This window comes from Canis lupus, chromosome 2, assembly GCF_048164855.1.
Source record: "Canis lupus baileyi chromosome 2, mCanLup2.hap1, whole genome shotgun sequence".
Classification (NCBI taxonomy): domain Eukaryota; kingdom Metazoa; phylum Chordata; class Mammalia; order Carnivora; family Canidae; genus Canis; species Canis lupus.
Genome location: NC_132839.1, coordinates 41,821,979 through 41,840,052, shown reverse-complemented (window position 1 = coordinate 41,840,052; position 18,074 = coordinate 41,821,979). Strand labels below are relative to the sequence as shown.

Here is an 18,074-nt window from a genome sequence, read left to right as displayed (position 1 = left end):
AATTTGTACATAGCGTTAAACACCATCATAGAGCTGAAGGATCAGGGAAGCTCTGGTGTATGGGAATGGGCTAAAATTATCTATCTAGCTGAAGGTAAAGAGCAGAATGTTGTAGGAACATCTGCCCAATTCAAAAGAGAAAGTAAACATTTATGTACAAGAAAAAGGCAAGCCCAAGAAAATGTTAAACGAAGTATACAATATTAAAATGTTGATAAAGACTGTTTCATCAGTAAAACTTACCCCGAGGACATAGTTAAATGATAACTGAACTCATCCTGAGCAACTGGATTGTAATCTAGTGCTCCTCTTCCCCTGTCTTCTCCCTGTATCGTGATGGAAATTCCCCTACTCACCGTACGGATGAAGGAATTATTCAGAATGTAAAATCCTTTAAGAGAGAAGTAACACAAGAAAACTGAACCTCAGGCATTGACTGGCAAAAACTTTTAAACTTATGGGGTCTAAAGAAAAAAAAAAGAGGGATTTGTGCCTGCATGCCTGGAATTTTGTTCACAGAAGTAGCGAAGAGCTCAGTTTGGAGGGAAGCCCACTTCTGAACATACAGGCACAAATTATGCATGTGGTAGGTATGGACTTTTTTTTTTTTAATTTTCTTTAATTCATGAGAGACAGAGAGGTGCAGAGATATAAACAGAGGGAGAAGCAGGCTCCCTGTGGGGAGCCTGATGCAGGACTCGATCCCAGCACCCCGGATCACTACCTGAGCTGAAGGCAGATGCTTACTACTGAGCCACCCTGGTGCCCCCAGGTACAGACTTCCTTGAGCCAGCCACCTCTGCAGGAAAAGGCCTTGGGTCTGAAAAGATCTGGTACGTGCAGTTTCTTGTGCCCAAGGGTCTGGAAATCAGAGAAAGGTTTTAGAGAACACAGTCATGTCAGAGTAGCAGAGGCAGTAAATGAGATGGCTCCCCGCTGGAAAGTACCACTTGGAAGTAGGCTGCTTCCACATCTGATTGGCCGGGCAATTAGCAGAACAGGTGCCCTGTTGTGCTGTCTGCCTAGGAGAGCCTTCGATTATAAGCTTACCCTTTCTTTTTTTTTTTTTTTTTAATTTTTATTTATTTATGATAGAGAGAGAGAGAGAGAGAGGCAGAGACACAGGCAGAGGGAGAAGCAGGCTCCATGCACCGGGAGCCCGACGTGGGATTCGATCCCGGGTCTCCAGGATCACACCCTGGGCCAGAGGCAGGCACCAAACCGCTGCGCCACCCAGGGATCCCAAGCTTACCCTTTCTGCACAAGAAGGAAATGTTCAGAAGGCAAAGTGGAATTCAAGACTTGTGCATGCGGCAAGGTCAAAGGCTGTTGGAGGTGTCAGCTAGTCACCCATTTCTCCCTTTGCCAGGGACCCCATGTCTGTACTTACTGTATAGAATCCACCTCTGCAGGGATGCTGTTTCATTAAGGAGCTAGAGGAAAAAAAAAAGGAGCAAGATTTGACTATTACCATTGACGGTTTTTGTTAGTTTTAACAGAGCAATCATAGTTAAATTGCCTGTCTGATAATTCCAACATCTGTGTCATAGCTGAATCTGTTCTGATGCTTGCTTTGTCTCTTCCGATGGTTGTTTTTTCTTGCCTCTCTTAGCGTGTCTTGTAATTTTTTATTGAAGCCAGACATGATGGATCAGGTAATAGGAATGGAGGTAAATAGGCCTTTAAATGTCAGGTTCTCTGTGAACCTGGCTGGGACCTGGGCTATGTGCCATGTCTGCTGTAGCTGTAGGTGCCAGAGGCTTCAGACCCTCCTGCCTCCTCGGTCTTGTCTCCCCTCTTGGCTTTGGCTTCTCTCAGTACTCCTCAGAAGTGTCTGCATCTTGGGGCTCTTTCATCTGAAGACCATGGTCATCCCACTGGGGCCCTGTTGCTGTTGTGGTAGGGTATGGGGGAGGCCAGCAGCCTATAAACTTCAGATGAATTCTCAGTCTCACAGTGGGCCTGTGTGTCCCTGGGCTGTGGCCTTTGTAAGTGTTTCTTAGTTTACCCACTCGTCTGCCCTTCCTGATTTTTCCTCCCGACCCATATACCTTGATAGGACAGGAAGACTATGGGGAATGGGGTCAGAGAACTGTTCTTTGTCCAGGTGGGATAAGACTCTGGTAAAGTCTTTCCATTAGAGAACAGGCCTTTGTTATGAAGAAAGTTCTGGGCCTAGGTCACATGGTTATTCTTACCTTCCTCCCTTGCCAGAGCCACGTGGGGTTTTTATTAGCTGTTCACTGTGACAGCCTGGTGAGGTTCCTCAGATAAAACTGAGAGAATGTGGGGACCTCCTAAGACAGTGGCCCCCACTGTCAGGCCAGTCCACAGACAGCCTCAGGTAATTCGTCAAAATTACCATTTAAGTGTTCCTACCAGTTTGTGACTCTAGCAGCTTCTGCTCCAGGTATGCAGAACTCAGCAGTGACTCTCTGGATCTGTTTCTCTCTCTTGACTTTGTGGTGGTTTGACCTGTGACATCTGTTCCACGGGTGAGCTAGTTAGTCTAGGAGAAGTCATTGATTTTGGGTTTGTTCAGCTTTTTTTTTTTTTCCTGCCGGGGCAGGGGTAATGACTTCCAAACTCCTTACGTGTTCAGGAGCTAAAGCTGGAAGTCTGTTGACTGGTTTTATTGTTTTTACATAAAAAGTGAAAAATATCCTATTCCTGGTCATTTGGACTGAGTAGTATTCCACCGCCCCAGAATTCAGAGGCATAGCTCTCCCATATATCATCCTCAAGATGTGTCAGTTCTGCCTGTGTCAAAGATGCTATTAAATTAGCTCTGTGTAGTGGTGGAGAGAGCAGCTAATGGGCTCTTGACCCCATGTCTGACTTGCCTAAAAACCTTGGGCAAGCCACTTAGCCTCCCAGCTCCGCTCCTCTGAAACATGGGGGAATTAGACTGCAGTCCCTGGGGTCTCTCCACTTTTTAAAATTCTTGCCAGTAACCACTGTTAAATGGGATGATTTCCTGCTGCTTGTGATTTTATTTTATGATTTATGTAGGACAGTGGTTTTCTTGGGGGGTTCCTCAAGACCGTTTTAGGTACCCATGAGGTCAAAACTGATTTCATAGCAACGCTGAGATGTTATTCGCCTCTTTCATTCCACTGTCATTTGACTGATGGTGTAAGAGCAATGGTGGGTCATACTGCCAGCTCCTCAGTGTTAATCGAGGCAGTGGCCCCAAAAGGTCCAAGTAGTCCTTATGTTCTTCACCACCAGGCAATCTCTAAAGAAGATTCCAGTTCCATTTAGGGATGTCTTTACAAAGCAGTAAAATTAATCCCATTAAATCTGATCCCTCTGAGTACGTTACGTGCCTTTTTAATACTCTGTGAAATGGCAATGTATTCTTATTGCATACCAAAGTGCTGTGATTGAATCGAGAAGAAGCACCTCTTCTGTTTGAGCTGAACCAGCAGCTTTTTTTGTGGAACACCCATTTTTACCTGGAAGATTGACTGACAGCCAAACGATAGCTGTTTAGTCTGGGAGATTTGACAGACTTTTCTTGTCATGTTAAGAGAAACAATTGAGAGCACCTGGGTGGCTTAGCAATTGGGCACCAGCCTTCAGCTCAGGTCCTGAACCTGGGATCAAATCCCACATCAGGCTCCCCACAGGGAGCCTGCTTCTCCCTCTGCCTGTGTCTCTGCCTTTCTCTCTGTGTCTCTCATGATAAATAAAATCTTTTAAAAAAAAAAAGAGGGAGAGAGAGAGAGAAACAATTGACAATATTTACGACGAGTCATAGAAGTTGAGCTTTCAGGTGAAATTTAGAATTTTGAAAAGCTTATACTTCCTACTATGACATCGACAGTTTCTCAGTATGCAAAGACTTTTTTGAGATCAGTGGCAATACTAACAAAAGGGATTTAAAAAATATTTTCTAATGAAATGGGTCAACATTTGGAAGATCTCCATAACCTGGTGATCCAATGTTTTCCAAAGGACTAATGCATAATGTGACAAAAAAAAAAAAAAAAAAAAATGCCTGAGTTAAAAATATCCTTTCAAAGAGCAAAGTAGAGCAACAGATTTTATTTTTTTATTCTTTTTAAGATTACTTATTTATTTATTCATGAGAGAGAGAGAGAGAGAGAGAAAGGCAGAGACATAGGCAGAGGCAGAGGGAGAAGCAGGCTCCATGCAGGGAGCCTGATGTGGGACTTGAACCCGGGTCTCCAGGATCACGCCCTGGGCTAAAGGCAGGCATTAAACCACTGAGCCACCCAGACATCCCTAGAGCAACAGATTTTAATGTGAAAGAATACAAAAGTTTTTGACTTGGTTTCAGATTTCATATTTCAACTAACCTTTAAAAAAATACCACTTGCCGAGTTTTGGTGAAGCATCAAAGAAGGTAGCAATCATCTATAAAAAATGATGAAAATATTCCTTCCTTTTCCAACTATGTGAATGAGGCTGGATTTTCTTCAGGTACTTCAATTAAGACAGCATATTAGAACAGAATGCAGGAGCAGATCTGTGAATCCAGCTATCTTGTAATGAAGCCAGACCTTAGGAGATAATTGCACACATGTAAAACAATGTATCACTCTTCTGGTGAAACCTTTTTTGTTTTATAAAACAGCTGCTTTTTTCCTATAAAAACTTACTTCAACTGATAATGAATTTATATTACTATTATTTTTAGATTATTTTTAAAGGATTTTATTTTTTAGTAATCTCTACACCCAGCGTGGGTCTTGAGCTCACAACCCCAACATCAAGAGTCACATGCTCCGCTACTAAGCCAACCAGGCACCCCATATTACAGTTATTTTTAAATGAATCAACTAATGTGTTTTAAATTTCTCAATCTTCATTTCTAAGTGTGGCAAATACAGATAGAGCCCACATAAACAAAAATTCTAGGAGGTCCGCTGATTTTAAGAATGCGAAGAGGTTATAAAACAAAGAAATTGAGACCCTAGTAATGTACAACTTCTACATTCTAATTCTCAAGGACACCTTGTTAGCCTCCTGTTTTCACGTTTGGTGAATTTCTAATATATTTCTGTTTGCAGTTACAGTCTGTATAAAATGAACTGCTTTAAATTACTAATTGCCCTCTGCCAGCCTATTTTCAACTTAGGATCTATAGAGATAATGATTCCTGAAGTATGTCTATAAAATTGTGGTTCTATCAGCTGCTGTGAGGATAAACAGATTTGTTGTTATTCAAATTAGTTTGGAAAACTAGTACCCTGGATTTTAGATCCCAGTTTCAGAGAGTAGCATATCCAAGGTGCCAAGAATTTCTTGAGTAAGTTAACCATTAATTCTTGTTCGCTAAACAGCTGACTTTTATTTCTGTGGCAAGCTCTGCTATAGATTATTCTTAAGGCAGAGAATATGCAATTTGGGTTTGTTTACTATCCGAGAGGAGGCCGAGTCATGCAGCGATCTGTGTTTCTAGTAGATGCTGTTTACAGACTTGAAGCAGCCACTCAGTATGCATCAGTGTGTAAAAGGTTGGACTGGGTTGTATTTTGATTTGTATATTTGCAGAAATTAAATGGCTCATATTTCTAAGAGAAAAAGATTAGGTAGATGGGAATTGAATTCAGTAAACTGGGGGAGACTTAATCTGTCAAGTACTTAAGCTTGTTGCTTTCTAGAACAGCATCACAGGTATTTAAAAATATTGTATAAACATTGCTAAAAATATTGTTGTGTAAACTGCGGTAACCTGAAATGTGTTTTTATTTATATTGTCGACACTGTTTCACTCAGCAGGAGGAGTTAAACTTCAAAAACCATTTCAAACTCTAAAAAGTAAGAATAGAAGTCATGACTTTTTTTTTTTTTTTTTTAAGGAGGTAAAATTTAGGCTGTGGCTTTCTCAGCTAAACCTAGTACAATGACAGGCATGTGAGCAGATTATCACATGAAACACCACCTGTGCATCAGGTTCCCCTCATTCCCTCAAATGCTTCTTTAATCAATTTGATTTTTTAATTTATTTTTTTAGGTAGGATGATATCAAAACAGTGTTATTATCTAGAGTAACTCTAGAGAAATAATTTGTGCATCTTACAGTGATTTTGATTATTGATTTTTTTTTCTTTTTCTGATCAGTGGGGGATTTGCCAGACATCTACATTGTTGTCGTAATAGGCCTTTGGGTCCCAATTACTAAAATCACTTTTAGAAATAAATAAATAGTACGTCGTTTTAAGTCACATTATACTACATTTTAAGGTTCTTTGATCTAGAAAGCTTTACCTTATTCTGCACTTTTTTCATGATATTTATATTGCTTTCTGTTTTTAATATAGGCTTCTAGAGATTTGTTAGGAACCAGTATATGGTTCTGTTTAGTTTGAGTGCAAATGAAGAGTATAGGTCAAAGCTCATTAGCCTGTGGAAACAAATGTAACCAATGGACAAATATCAAGGTTGATACTGCATATATTTGGATTCTAAGAGTTAAATTATTTTACAATGCCATGATATTTCTTTTTAAGATGAGCTAGAAACTGCCATTGTCCTATAAAGATTTGTCGAACACTTTTCTTACTGAGTCTCTGTGAAGGAAATTCAGAGACAAAAGCAAAGGAATAAAATGTGTTTATGGTAGGATTTTAAAATGGGAAGCTGAAATAAAACACAGAGGTATTGGGAGACCATTCCAGATGCTGACCTGCAATGGGGAGGTACTTGAACAAGTTGGATTGTATACAGCTTTCAAAGGAGGCTATACCTTTCTTTGTATCTCTTTACACCCTCTCCTCTACTTGCAGCTTCTTTCCCCTCTCCCCCAAAGAAGACAAGTTTGTTTTGCTTTCATTTTTTCTCTGGTTATACAGAAATGTTTTGCTTCTCTACCTTTGCAAATATCTTACCTAAATAAATAAATTTAGCCTATCATGAATGTGATAATGGTGGTAGTAAAAGGAGGTGGTTTAAGATATTTAATTTTCTAAATTATGCTGCTGCCCTGGTTTTGTAATTTATCCTAGACCAGACCCTTCAAAAGCTGATTTCCTATTTTATACCAGCCCAATTATTACTAATGATGGGCTGCTTTTACCAAATGGAGAGACTAATAGCCTTTTGAACTATTATGCAATCCCATTGTAGTTTGTTAGTATGAATACCTTGTAGTGTTTCTGCATCCCCCAAAATGTTTATGATGCCTGAAATTATACTCTCGTGTGAGATATCCCCCCAGGTCTCTCCTATAACAATCCCTTGGACAAGGTGGTTGTTATTTAACAGTGTAGGAGTAATTTTCTGTGACACCTAGTAAATGTTGTGCACGTGTGTGTTGTTTTTGGTTTCATTCTCTTTATTTTCTTCCTCTGCCGCCTTTTTCTCTGCCTCCTCCTCTCCCCTCACCCCTTTAATCCTTGGGACATAGTAGGCGCTCAGTAAGACTTTGAGTGATGTGTTGACTAGAAGGTAGGTACTTCTTTGTCAATCATAATCTTCTGTTCCTAAAAGGATATTCCTAGGGGGGAAAAAAAAACGGAAAAAAAACCAAAAACTTTTTAGTCAGTCTTAGAAATAGTAGTGGTGACAATGAATAGTCCTTCTCGCTTGTTCCTATTTAAGCCTATTTACTCAGTGTTTTGATGTGACAACATGAGTTCATATCTGTATTTGTGGTACAGTAGCACAAGGACATCTCTCACCTCATCACCACACAGATTTTTATACAGTTTAAGTTCTTACATCTCTGCCTGCCCAAAGTCGTGCAGTGATTTCCAGAGTGTCATTTCCATCAGTTTGCCTGGGACAGTTTCCCTGTAACAGATTACCAGTTGCTCCTTTACTATTAAGCTGCCAGCTAGTTGTCTTTCTCTCTTAACACCAGGAAGGTGGAGACTTCAACTTCCAAGAAGCACCCTATACTTTTCCTGGGAAGGAGAAGCAAATGTTATCCTTAAAATATTTAAAAATCACTATGTTAACATTTATTTACAAACACTTATATAGCCCTTACTATGTACCTGGTGTTGTACCATAAGCACTGTAACAAAATTAACTTTTTTGATGCTTTTAAGGGCTATGATATAGGTGTTATTATCCTTGGTTCACGGATGAGTATTCTGAGGCAGTAGGTTAAGTAGCTTGCCTAAGATCACACAGACTGTAAGTGGTGGAAGCCAAGAATCAAACCCAAGCTGTCTTGCTCCAGAGTTGATGCTTTTAACCACAAAGATATGCCTCTCCCATTAAAGGTCTTTCTGCAGACAGGGATTATAGATGGTCAAGAAATCTTTAAAAGATCAGAGTCTCCCAAAATAGCAAAAGATTGCCACAACACATCACTTAAGGAGAAGAAAAATCGGTAGCAAATCATTAAAACCCTCTGATGTTTAGACATAGAAAGTACATCTCTCCCTGGGAAAGGCCCCTATAGAGGTAGCTTCTGAGGATGATAGGATTTCTGTGGCTACATCCCTTGGATTACAGGTGCTAGTTTATCTTTGCCTTCTTGCATTTTATCATAGACCAGGAGGAAAGCCAGTTACCTCTCCAATAGTCTGCCTGCAGAATCTTCTTAACTAGACCATTAGGATATCTTTACTACTTTTCCATGTTACAGCAGGGGACAGTGTTGCCAAACTTGCTGCCACTAATAAAAGGCTCCTCTTTCCTCCAGTTTCTAGTAACTTTTTTGTTTTGTTTTTTGGTTTCTAGTAACATTTTAAAACTTTCTTTTAAGCCGGGACAAGACTCCTCACAGCCCCTCCCCACCACATGGTCCCAGTGATAAAGCCACATATTTTAGTTTTTTTTTTTTTTTAATGGCAACACTCTACTTCCGAGTCCCAGAATCTGTTATCTAATTCTGCAGATTTTAGTGGCTTAACACAGTAAGAGTGGATTATTTTGCTTCTCTGCTCCATGCAGTGTCATCTGGAATTACTTGACTGGGTTCTCTCCACTTTCAAAGTGGCGTACTCTGAAGGTTGGCAGTTTGGTGCTGGTGGTTGGGATCTCAGCCAGGGCTGCTGGGCAGTGACCTCAGTTCCTTCTTCTAGATTGCTCAGACCTCTTCATGGCATGGTGGTAGCTGTGCTCACAGAGTGAATGTCCCAAGAGCTGGATGAAAGTGTGTCCCCTTCTATGACTTAGTCGTAACAGTCACATAGCATACTCTTCAACCATAGTAATAACCGCACTCAATTTCAAGGAAAGGGAACTTTGGCTCCATCTCTTGAACGTGGGAGTATAGGTCACACTGTAAAAAAGAGCATGAGGCATAGATGATGTTGTGGTTATTTTTGGAGAACACAGTCTGGCACAAAATAGGACTATCAGAAGATCCCTCTTACGTAACCCTTTGCCTAGATCCCTTCTTCTTTCCCCTTAGCTAAGCAAATTCCAGTAATACAGGTTTTCTACATCGTTGGACGATATGTTTCCATTTAAGTATGTATGTATACTTCTACACATCAACTTTATCCTCACCTGTTTTTTGCCTGAATATGTTGTGCTTCTTCTTTTTATTAATATTACATTTGAAAAGAACCTGCCATCTATTAGGAAAATCAGATTCTTTACTTTGAAAAAAAAGAAGGTTCATATTTAATTCATATTCTGGTTTGCATTTGCAATCAAATACTGTAAGCATTTATCAAAAAATGACCATGATAATTTATTCCCTTCCTAATGGTAGCCCATGAAGGGTGGTGAAAAATAATTCAAAACAGGTTAGAAAATGATTTGTTGTTGACATGGGTGGGTTTTGCCGTGAGTTGACTGGTTTGTCCCTTACGAACAAGCCTGGTAAGTATTCATACATTCATCTAGTTTTTACTGAGTATTATTTCAGGCAGTGGGCTATATTGGCAGCCAGATGTGGTCTTGCCCTCATGGAACATGTTAGTGAAGAAGGTGAGCATTAATAGATAATCATCAAATAAATGTAAAAGTGCAGTCTTATTAAGTGCTGGAACTCTGGAGTATCTGATGGGGAACCTGACTTTGTCACCCTTAAGGAAGTGCCTTTTAGCAGACATCTGGAAAATGGAGAAGACACATCTTGGCGAGAGACACATGAGTGTGTGTGTATCACAGCCTCATACAGATTGGTGTGCAGATACCCGTAGCTGCACATGCTCCAGGTTTACAGGCATTTCTAGGAAAGCAGTAGCTCCTACAATTCTGTTAAAAGAAAACCATGTGTTAAGTAACTCTTAGAAAGCACATGTTCACACAGGCCTTATAAGAGATTTAAGGAGCCTTTTTCATTTATGAAGAATTACTTAATTTTGAATAATGATGATTACTATAAACAAGGACAGTTCAAGTAAAGGGTGAAGCACTAATTTTGGCAGTGGTTCACCATGTATGGCTTAGGGACTCCTTTCACCTCTCTGAGGTCAAAATGATTTTCATAATACAGAGACATTATCTGCCTTTTTCATGTTCTTCTTTCGTGAGTGTAAGTGGACTTGTCCAGAGACACGATGATTTTATTACAGCAGATTGAATGTAGAAGTATGAGAACTCAGTTGTCATCTGTTAAAACATCCTTTTTAAGAATTTTGCAAAAATGTGAAAGAACATCATTCTTCTTACTATTTTTTAAGATACTGTTGTTTTTATACCAGTGTTATCAATGGCCATGTGTAATGGGCTTATTTTTATTTTTTAAATGAATAAGTATTTCTAAAATTTGCTTTAACTTCTAATATGGTAATTATTGATAGTTATAACCCACAAAATTGGAAATTCTTTTGGGTCTGTGATAAATTTTTAAAATGCAAAGAGGATTTGAGACCAAGAAGTTTGAGATCGCTGAAGTATGGCATTCTACTTGACTTTGAGCATGTTACTTAATCTCTCTGAGACACAAGGAGTCTGTAAAATGGGGACGATGATCAAAGTACTTCCCTCATAAAAGGATGAAACGAGTTAGTGTATGTGGAGAGCTTAAGGATACATGGCACAGAGTAAGCATTCAACATGTCAGCTTTTGCCGTTCGTTAGCATTTAATCTGAAAGGAGAATTTATGTGAGTCCAGATATGACTGAGGCACTGTTGCTTAGAATTCTTGCCTGTGTTTGGGGTCATTTAAGTCGTTTTGGTAAAATACAGTCTTCAAAAGTGAAAAAACTGATTTTTTGTAATTTTTCTTTTGAGTTAAGTTACAGCAGTGGTTTTTATTCGCACATGCTGAGGGTGCGAGATTTGAAGAGACATAGATTCAGAATAGCTTGGGGTGCTTTTTCTACCTCCCCCGCCCCAGTCTCATGCCCAAAGCCAAGAGTCTCCTATGTCCAGAATCATGGCAACCAGGAGGCAGATGTCACTTGGGAAAGTTCCCTGCAGATAATGCTATATGTCTAGGCTCCAGTGTCCTAGACAGTGAGCTGAAAGGAGAGGCCCCATTAGACAGCATCTCATTTGGTCCCCCCACTTTTCAGATGGAGAAACTTTGGCCCAGAGGGATGATTTGCTTACCTAGGTTCACTCAACATATTAGAGGCATCCCAGGATGAAAACCGCCATTCTCTTTTGTAATAAAAAGAATACCAGGCTTTGACTCAGAAGAACTGGTTTTAGTCTCTGTCTAAAAAGCTTTAAATTGGTCACCTGACATTGAGCAATTTGCTCAAATCCCTAATCCTTTGAGTCCTTATTTGTAACATGGAGTTAAAAATATCCATCACCCCAGGGTTGTGAAAAGCATCTGATGAGACCTCACGTGAAGTCTCCCCAAGTCCTCTCAGTGAAAATCTGTCTGGTCCTTTGCATGGGAAGTCCACATGCATGGGAAGCGACATGTCCCGGTGAAGCAAACTGTTCTTTTCAGAACCCAAAAACCTGCCTTAAATACTGTGCTGTGTAGCTTTGTAACAGTTTCTTTTTTCTGTCTTTTTAGGACAGCCCAGAAACTTGCAGGACCTGTGCCGAATTAAAATTCGACAGTGTATAGGCCTTCAAAACCTAAAGCTACTTGATGAACTACCAATTGCCAAGGTCATGAAAGACTACTTAAAACACAAATTTGATGATATCTGATGTACACAGAACTGTGAGCAAGATTAGGAGTTATATTCCAGATACTTAAAAGGCTTTTTGCCTTGCACAAAGTATATCCTATGCAATTTCTGATTTGCTGTGAAGTCAGAAAGCAGGTATACACTTTTAGGTTTTTCGTTTGTTTGTTTGGTTGGTTGGTTTTCATGGTAGGGGAGGGACTTTTTTATATATATAAACACACACACACCACATGCTTGAAGGTCTTAATTTGGTTTCTTGGTCCAGGTTTAAGAGGTCCAAGCTTTCTATACAATATTGAATTTACAAAAATTGTTTTTCCAAAATGACACAAGCAGGGCTGGAGTGGAGAATTTACCCTTTCCAAATTTATGGGTTCATGGGCGTGCACGACATTATAAACCAGCAGAGCACTTGTTAAGGTTTGAAGGCACAGTTTCACCCAGGGGGGTCCTGGGTTCTACTGGAAAATGCCCTAAGAGATTTTTAAAGTAACTCTGTCACCTCATTCATTTTTAATGAGTACAAATTGGCTGTTTCAGACCGTTCCTTTCCTAATTAATGTAGCTCTCGGATGACATAAATCCAGTACCTCTGCTTTCCTGTTGGTGTGCTCTTGTTTTTAACTTATTTTTTTAACAACTGTAGTACACTACCAGAGACATCGGGTCTCAACTTCTGTCTCTCGTTGAATCGTGCTTTTAAAATAATTAATGGGAAAGAAAATAACTTTATAAAGCCAGTGTATTCTGTTTTTAAAACAGTGCCTCCCGTGCAATACTCTTTCTGGTGTATTTTATCCATTATTTCACTCAGTGTTTCTCATTCCACAGCCGGCTTTGACATGCCCATGAGAATAGGAACCGCCACTTTCATTTTACTTGCAGGACCAGAGTATGTCAATTGCAGTTTTCATTGTAAGCTTTGTCTTTTACTTCACTTTAAGCAGAAAATTTCATATCCTGGTGGTAGAGTCGTCCCTAAAAATAGCCCAAAATATTGTTAAACCGTTTGGCTTTACTGGTTAAATAATTTGGGGTGGTTTAAGGTGGTTTTTTCCCCCCCTTTTCTTCCCAGTTTAAATTTTTTTTTTCTAAAGGGTACAATTTCTAATAGGTACACACTTGTAAGTCTGGTTAATTCCTGATATGCTAATTCAACATTTCCTATCTGTTTTAAAGTTATGCACAGTGAAGCTCTTCGGGATGGTTATTTTATTTTCTGGGTTGATTTGGCATATGTTTGCAGTGTAAACACAGTTATGATAAAGTGTCAGAAACAATAAGAAAGGTTCCAGAGACATTGGGGACCTGTGCTGATACCCTTGGAAATGTGTTCTGTGCTTTATCTGTCGTCATCTTAGTTTCAGAAGAACCTTTTCAAATATCCCAGTATTGTTCTTAGTGCTTTGGGCAATTTCAAAATATTTACACACTAGTAATAAATTTGTTATCAGAAGTTTACAAGATAAAGGGCTTCTCTTGTCTGAATTTTTAGTTTTGAGTCACAAGTATAAAACTATTTCACCTGGAAAGTATAAACTAAGAATTAAGAGTCTACTCTGGCTTTACCTTTTTTAAAGAGCCAGCAGTAAATATTTTCTCAAGCACAAAGTCTGTTCTCTTGGATTCAGAGTAGCTTTGGCATTGGTGTATATGATCTGCTTGTGCCTGGGCAGCACACAGGTTCCTGAAGAACATGCAGCTTCAGAAAAAGAATGACTTGGGGGGAATCGCTGATGGGGTACATTGACTGTTTTTGTAGGGAGCCAACAAGAGTGTGGCCAGTTTTGTTACCATTCCAAAACTAACTGAACCCCTGATGGATATGGATAGAAATGGGTGGTCTCCATCTCCAGAAAGTTATCTTCTGAGAGAGATTGCCTTGTGCAGCTGAGCTGTGTTCCCATTCTTTCAACCAGCACCCAAGTCAGAATTGAGACATACCTGCAGTGTCGGGAACATGGCATGGCCAGAAATGAATTGAGTGTTACTTCCCCCTCAAACCCTAGTCCCAGGGAGACAAGGAGCTGGGGAGGGCGCCCGGGACCCTGCACTCTGAGCAGTGATAGTAATGTTACCTTCACACAGGGCTTATTTCCCCAAACGTGTATTAATTTATTCAGGTAGATGAAAATGATTTTCTTTCCCCAACCATTCAGAGGTCTTCAAACCATGTTAGCCACTGAGTTTGAGTCAGGGAATTCCAAGTAAAAAGATCAGATTAAGGTAAATTCTTCATTCTGCATTGCTGCTGCGACTTCGGGGAAAAAAAAATTATGAGAGCTCTTCCTGGAATTGAAATTTCTATTTAATGAAGAAGTGTATAATTCCATTATTTATTGTTTGAGGTTTGATTTACCTGGAAACTTAAAAAGAATCTTTTATTTTTATTAGTAAAATCCCAATCACATATCCTCTTTAACCATAACTAAAATTTTAGTCTCAAAGGTGGTAACCGGTAGAAGAATACGGGGATGGACATGCAGGTCCACATTTGAATTTAATTGGCATTCACTGGTCACGGAATGAGTGGAGAGAGCAAGTATTTTCAGAAGATTGACCGATTGTTTTTTCCAGAATCTTCACTGAAATGTTCCAAACATTACTAGATTTGTCATGGGCCCTTCTATGTTCTTTTTGAAATTTATTGTTTAAGCCTATTACTAAACCTTTATAAAAATATATTTGGCAATTACACCAAAGAAACCAGCTCATAAAAGATTATGATCATTAATGAACTGCAAACCTCATCTTTTGAAAACAGAAGATTTTTTTGTGTGTAAATATTTGTGTTTATAAATGTACAGCAGAGTTAAGAGTGTTTTTTTAGATTATTTAATTCCCATATTTCTAAACTATTTACTACAGAATAATCCACGCTTGTTAGTTTGGAGGACTTGACTGTTTTGTTTTTTTTTAATTCATTATCCGTCATGCTTGGAACAGCATTTCCGCTAGAGAATTCAGTGTTCTGGCAGTAGCAAGAGTACACATCTGGAGCATGAGGAGTCTAGAGTGATTTGTCAGATGCACACCCTAAGAGACAAGAATGTATAGTTTCATTACCAGAGTGGACCATACACAAATGGAGATTCTAACTTTTCCTGCAGAATTGCCATTAGCCCAGAATGTGATTGGGATGAGGCCCTTTGCCCACAAATTTAGCTTTCATGTAACTCCTAGTGTGTTATATCATAATGTATTTTGTTCTTCCTTTGTAATGTAAGTTTTGCTTTGGGTCAATTTGAATTAAAAAAAAAAACTTAAATCTGGTTTAAAACCTATTGTGTTTTATTTCTAGTTTGCCTTAGGTTTTTAATATTTCAGGCTGTTCAGTGAAAAAAAGCGAAGCTCTATCTTTCATTCGTCGGCATTTTAGATCATTTGGGGATTTGTTGAGAGTATGATACAGAAAGCAGCACCATCTTGGATCAGATAAGGCAGGTCTTGCCCCCTCCCCGATTCATGGTTGTCGCTGCATTCCGCAGATACCACAACAAAAGACTATGGCATCCTCATCTCTAGTGTGTTGAGTGAGCACTGAGCGTTTTGGAGCTGATCGCAGCTCTGCCTCATGCCCACCACACCTTGGCCAAGCTCAGAGTTTGGGCTGCTATGTTTCTAAGCACAGAACAGTAGAGCGATGAATTGGAGGTAGTTTATTAGCCTGCAGGAGATAGAACCAAGACAACTCTGATTTCACACTTCCTTTAGGTTAGTGTAAACACAGCTTGATTCAGGAGAGACTTCACACTGCCGTGAATGATGGTGTACTAAGGAAAGGGGAGGCCAGACGATTGAGATTGAACACCCCATGCAGAAATATTCAACATTTTGCAACTAACTTTGTTACGGACTTATCCAGGGTTTGGCACAACCAAAGGCCAAGAATGGGACGTTTGAAATTATTCTTAACGATCAGCAGGGGAGTTCAGATGTGAAAAATAGCTGTGTTGCTTGGAAATCTTGAGGTTATTCCTTTCCAATATGATGTAAGTAGTGTATTGTTTTTTCAGCTGACAGATAATTTACAAAAAAAATGGCTGCCTAGCTATTTGATAAAACAGATTATCTCCTTGATTAAAAAAAAAAAAAAACAAACAAAAAAACTTCACATCCTCTGGAGCTGGGTTTCAGGGAAGAAAAAACATGGATTTGTATCATCTGCCTGTATTTATGTCACATAACATAACTGTGTTCTCTTAACGTCTTACAGATTTTGATACTAGTTTATACAGGCTTCAAGACCAGTAAGGATTTTAGATATCCACTGCTAGACACTGATCTGTAGGCCTGAGTTGCTATAGATTCTTAAGATTTAGAAGTCGCTTGTCTTGGTGTCTTAAGTCTTGGATAACCAAAACACAGTGTCAGGCTGGCATATGGCACTGCTGGACCTCATGACTTTTCTTGAATGCTGATGGTAAATAGTGTTCAGACATTCGTAATCTATATCTCACAGATCATATGCCTCTTTATGTTCCAGAAGAACTCTGATTTCTGAGTGACCATTAACATTCTGAATCCCATTTGAAAAGACTGAGGTGATTTGCAGAAGGTCCTATAACAAATTGTCGATGTGGGAATGGAACCCAAGCTCGTGCTGTTGGCCACTATGCTCTGTCTCGTCTTGAGGAACGCCACACTCCGTAGTGAGATGTTCTCTTTCATTCATTCACTGATGCCCAGTGTGCCTTGTGCTAGGTCTCCATTGTGTACCCCCAAACTAAGTGGTTTAGCAATTCTGAAGCCCCATTAGGAGTAAAGGATCAAATTCCAGGGGATGATTCTCTTCTGTTACAGATAAGACCTTAAAAAAATTCATATAACCATATTTGTGGTTATTATAAACATATTCTGAGTCTCAGTTGTGGCATCTTAAAAATCATACTTAGAACACTTTCTTATGTTTCCTTTTAATTAGGAAATTGTTTTACATTAGCTAAGAGTAACTTCTTTTACATTACACTAAGTAGTGACGAAGTGATTCACTTTTCTGTGAAATGGTTATTTTATGGATCAGAAAAGAGATGGTTTAATTTGGACAATGGGACTTAGTGGAAGTGGAGAGCCTCAGTCACATGATGAGTAGACTGACCCTTTGTGACTGATACAGAGGTAATCCAGCTGCAGATACTTCCTATTTTATCTGGCAAACAGAGTCATATTTTTCTTGCTGCTCAGGCTTGAGCTAATGTTGCTTTTCTTCCTCTGATAGTTTTGGGTCAGGTCACTGCTCAGTTTTCTTTTTCTTTTTCTTTTTACACACACACACACACACACACACACACACACACACACACACAAAAGAACAAACATTGGTAGGGCATGGGCTTACTGTCCGTGACCATTATGTATTTCTCTAGAGGTGTTGTAGGTTTTCTGTCTTAGTTCTGGCCACTTAACCCTTTAGTGAAGTATATCCATGTGCACAGAGTATGGTCTTGGCCTCACCGAGTTGCTTTGTGTGCTGGTTTTAGAGTTCCCAGGTTGCTTGTTTTCCCTGCCTTACCTGGGTGGAACAGTCACTGAATATCATTTAGGAAGAATGCTTAGTAAACTAGTCAGGGCTATATCCATCTACCATCTTGGGTACTGCCAGAGAGGAACAGATTGTATTTCCTCCTGGTTTATTACTGGTGCTTTTTTTAACGATTTTATTTATTTATTCATGAGAAACACACAGAAAGAGGCAGAGACATAGGCAGAGGGAGAAGCAGGCTCCCTCCAGGGAGCCCAATGCAGGACTCAGTCCCAGGACCCCGGGACAATGACCTGAGCCAAAGGCAGACGTTCACTCCCTGAGCCACCCAGGCATCCTTATTACTGATGTTCTTAAGAAATCATTTGCTATGAGTCTACTGTACAGCGAGCTCCTGGAGGACTGACCCCAGGTCTGACTTGCCTGAATCTCAGATAGTTCCTGGAAGCTTCTAAAAAGACCAGGGCCAAGGGGATGACAGAATTAGCATTTCTCAGCACCAAATCTCAGGTAAGTGGAGTCCTAATTCCTGCCAGTGTTGCCTTTTGCTGTTCCTTCCTCTTAACATCTGTCCCCATCCCTCTGCCTCCCACACCTGTCAGCACTGGGCAGT

General features: G+C 39.7%; 1 protein-coding gene across 1 annotated transcript in view; it reads left to right on the top strand.

Annotated features, from left to right (window-relative positions):
* Positions 1-15,259, top strand: part of ASB7 (ankyrin repeat and SOCS box containing 7) — a 50,010-nt gene extending 34,751 nt beyond the window's left edge. The window contains exon 6 of the mRNA XM_072796797.1: positions 11,859-15,259. Coding sequence (XP_072652898.1) covers positions 11,859-11,998 — 140 coding nt within the window. The 3' untranslated portion in view covers positions 11,999-15,259. The remainder of the gene's footprint in view (positions 1-11,858) is intronic.
* The last annotated feature ends 2,815 nt before the right edge of the window (positions 15,260-18,074 follow it).